This window comes from Leptidea sinapis, chromosome 1 (assembly GCF_905404315.1).
Source record: "Leptidea sinapis chromosome 1, ilLepSina1.1, whole genome shotgun sequence".
NCBI classification, from domain to species: domain Eukaryota; kingdom Metazoa; phylum Arthropoda; class Insecta; order Lepidoptera; family Pieridae; genus Leptidea; species Leptidea sinapis.
Genome location: NC_066265.1, coordinates 7,143,955 through 7,147,704, shown reverse-complemented (window position 1 = coordinate 7,147,704; position 3,750 = coordinate 7,143,955). Strand labels below are relative to the sequence as shown.

At 40.7% G+C, this 3,750-nt stretch overlaps 1 protein-coding gene across 1 annotated transcript; it reads right to left on the bottom strand.

Moving 5' to 3' along the window:
* Positions 1-276: 276 nt before the first annotated feature.
* LOC126968932 (uncharacterized) lies at positions 277-3,236 on the bottom strand. Its single transcript, XM_050814188.1, has 3 exons — positions 3,084-3,236; positions 2,580-2,951; positions 277-1,652 (listed from the first exon to the last, which is right to left on the bottom strand). The coding sequence occupies exons 1-3, from the start codon at positions 3,135-3,137 to the stop codon at positions 366-368; spliced, it is 1,713 nt and encodes a 570-aa protein (XP_050670145.1). The 5' UTR covers positions 3,138-3,236; the 3' UTR covers positions 277-365.
* Positions 3,237-3,750: the final 514 nt, after the last annotated feature.

Here is a 3,750-nt window from a genome sequence, read left to right as displayed (position 1 = left end):
CATAAAAAATGTAATATAAAAAAAAATAGTTCGACAGTATTTAAGAGGCGGACACAAAACGAAATTATGTAGTTTTATTAGATTCACAACGTTTTTTTGTAATTAAAATGGTATTTACCGGAAAACTGGTTTATCTGATAACATAATAATTAAATATGTAGCATGAAATATGTTTTTATACTAGAATTAAGTATTATCTCATTACCTATGTGTTTTTGTAATTCTTTTCGAGATAATATTTTTCTTCTGAAACCTCAAAATAAATCAAAATACAAATTAACAGTTACCGTTTATTAAAAACTACACACACAGGTATGCCGTTAATAATATAATATTCACTTATTTGTTGGTAAAGTATTATCATTTCATTTTAACTTTCCGGGCGGTGGAGGGGGACACGGTGACGTCACGGGCGACAGCTTCTCTTTGATGGCAGCTTCTTTTTTCATTTGCTTGGATTCATTCTGTTTCGATGAAGATATGGGTAAATTATTGCTAAGCGGCTTTGCTCCTGGTGCCGCAGGACATTTTATTTCTGATTTAACTTCTTTGCGACAGTGCTCTGACAATTTCTTCTGCAGATTTTTAATAGACATCCATGACCCCGACTCATTCTTTTCCGATGTACTCATCGTACAGTCGTTATGTGTTTGCTCATTATTAGTCATATTGTTTTTAAGGAGCATATTTTGTGAATTGGTGTCCATGTCTAGAGTTACACGAACTTTGACAGAGTCAAAGCCCGCAGGAACACTTAACTCAAGTACGCCAGAATTACGCGCTCTCTTAGCTGCACGGCGGTATGTTTCTTCATTATTGTTGCTCATAAAGCGACCGCGTCCGGCTTCTTTGAGCTTTTTTCGCTCTTCTAAAACATATGTCAGTTTGTCGATATCCGATTGATTTGATTTCGCAGCAGAAGTCGTTTTACCAAGCGATGACTCCACCGAGATATCTGAACACGACTTGATGTTTCGGAGCCACGGCGCTGTATGGAAATCTCGGTTATTGCTACAGGGTTTGTCTCTGCCCGTCCGCTGTCGTAATCGTTCTGTGAGAGAAGGTTCCCGACATGCCGTCGGAGCCGCTTTAATGGAAGGTGGTGACTTACACCAACTAGACTTGTTATTTTCGGGTTTTTGATTTGATTTATCATTATTCTTTTTTGTCAATCTAAAGCTATCCATAAGGCGAGTGGTAATACTTTCGTTCTGGTTGCGTTTTTTCGAATCTTCTTTGTTACTTTCACTTTCAGCTGCGCTTCGGTCGATACTTAAAAACACGCGAGGTTTGGTAGCGCAGGGATCGAGGTGGCGAGCTGAGCGGATCTCGCAGCCATCGTAGGCAACCAGGTCAACGGGACAGGCCAGTGGTGCCTCGCGGTCGGGCCCGCAATGCTGCTTGGACCGACTGACAGGCGCGTCGCGCAGAATATAGTCGTGTCCATCTGTGGCGCGTGCGCATCGCCTCTCGGCAGCTAGACGATAAGTTACGGGTGTGGGTCGAGCGGGCGGTGGCTGTTCGGCCACCTCGCGCTCGTAGTGTGCTCGGCGCGCACACTCGGCTGCAGACAGACGCTGCGCAACGTGATCAAGGTATTGGCCACATTGTTTGTTGCTACCCGCACTCATTTGTATCGCCGACTGATTTACCTGAAAGGTATTTAAAATAAATTTATTGTTAATTTTTAAGTAAAAGCTGAAAGTTGGAAAAAAACCAAATTGAAACTCATTTACAGCGAGCTGCTATACCAATTAATGATAGGACTTTGAACTGCTTCTAGTGAGAGTTGTGATGTTTACCGAAATAATGAATTGAGATACGTTCCAAAGTCTTTAAATTAAATAATAAGACCATAATGTATTTCCCTAGCAATGTGTTTTAGTATTTTTATATGCACTAAAAAATAACCAGGTAGGAAGATTTTAACATAGCCTTCGACCGAATATATCATTCCATCTTACTTCAGAAATTAGTATTAGGGGTGAAAGGTAGGTAATCTCGTGCATTGATTTGTTTTATACGTTGATAATAGATCTTAAGCAGCTGTTGACAGTTATATTAATACAGGCTGGACATCTATGCTTCGCGGTGCCCCTCAGGGGTCTCTGCTAGAACCACTTGTGTTCGTTGAATTACTAACAGTATGCACCAATATAACAAATCGAATTCAGTCATGTCCTCTTTTCGTGTATTCTTTTTCATGGAGCAGATGAAACCGCTCATATTCTCCTGCAACACTAGAGCAATCACAGGAGCATTGTCAACCTTTTAGCTGTGTATACACACAACAACAGATACTTGATCACGGATTATTTAATGAGAAGCCGCATGGAATAGGACACCTAAGAGCTTACGAGTACGTTGTTCAAAGTTGTAACCATTGTGACGAACATCGGTCACCGAACACGGAATGGCAGCCGTCGACCACAACTCGCTGCTTAACGTCGCTTATCTGTAAATACGCACGTGCTGTTTGGCTGGTATGCTGCCGTCACGTTTAGGTAAGAAATACTCGAACGTCATCACGCACTGATTATTAACATCAAGACATTGTGTTGTGAGATACTGCTACAAACCTTTGTAACGGCGTTGTCGCAAGTGAGTGGGCAATTGGGCATTGGCGGCGGGCATGGCGGCCGCTGCCCTGCGGGAGGCGGGCAGCACACCACACGCACTCCCTGTGGGCAGGAAGCCTTGCTGGTGCGACACGAGGGCGCCGTGGAGGGCACGCACGGAGGACACGGCGGCGCCTCACTGGGCGTGCACGAGGTCCGGGCTGCCGCGGCTGGTGTCTGAGTTTCAGTGCCAGAGCCTCCCGGTGGTGATTGACTCGGTTCAGACTTTATGTTTTCTACCGGCCGTGATGAATTACATGGTGTTTGCGGTACACTGCCCCCTCCAGTTAACGAGCGAGTTTTAAGATACAATGGTCGGGAAACTGCAAAATGCTGAAACAGCAAACGATATTCTTTAGTATAGTTATAATTAACAATTATCAAACAGTCATTCAGTATACGGATAATTAAATACGAATAATAATACTAGAATACGAATTTAATAATGAAAATATTCATCCTTACAATTTGTCTGAAGATTGTCAGTTTCTGTAAAGTAGGAACACTTATCAGCGCCATACCGGTGTGTGTTGAGTATAAAAGACATCAGTTATGAAAATATAATAAGATCAAATATTTCAATTGAGGAACGTCTAGGTGGTTACGGTGACATAATCTCGTTGGCTTATAAAGAAATTTAAGAATACATATAGAACAAATACTTTCCAAAATATTTTTTATTTATATTTTTAAATTTGTTTTATTGAGATTGTTTATCGTTAAAAGTACAGTATCATGACAAAAAAAAACATATCTAAAATTGCAAAGTCCATTATAATTAAATAACTGTCAGAAGTTTGTCAACAATATTGTAACGAGTGTAATCGACTTACTACTTTTTTATAAATAATAATTAAACGACATTGAATTGAAAGCTCATATTAGTTGTACATTATGCACATCTGAATCACCTTTTTTATTTATTTTCGGTATATTGAAGTCTTACCTTGTCAAGTTTAACGTCAACATACTAGGAACGTGTATAGTTATCGCGAAACAGACTCAATTCAATTAGACTCCGACTTTTCGAAGCTTCACCTTTCTAATTGTTGCTAACCACCTTGATCTGCATGGTCAGAATTGACGCCTGATCTCAACTTCTGCTGCTCTATTTAGGTCAAAGCGATAACTA

What these genes read in the sequence shown, in the direction of transcription:
- LOC126968932 (XM_050814188.1), bottom strand. Translation starts at nt 3,137, where the DNA reads ATGGCGCTGATAAGTGTTCCTACTTTACAGAAACTGACAATCTTCAGA. An exon ending in TGACAATCTTCAGACAAATT is followed by an intron (nt 2,952 to 3,083) that starts GTAAGGATGAAT and finishes TTGCTGTTTCAG; the next exon opens with CATTTTGCAGTTTCCCGACC. An exon ending in GCGACAACGCCGTTACAAAG is followed by an intron (nt 1,653 to 2,579) that starts GTTTGTAGCAGT and finishes AATACCTTTCAG; the next exon opens with GTAAATCAGTCGGCGATACA.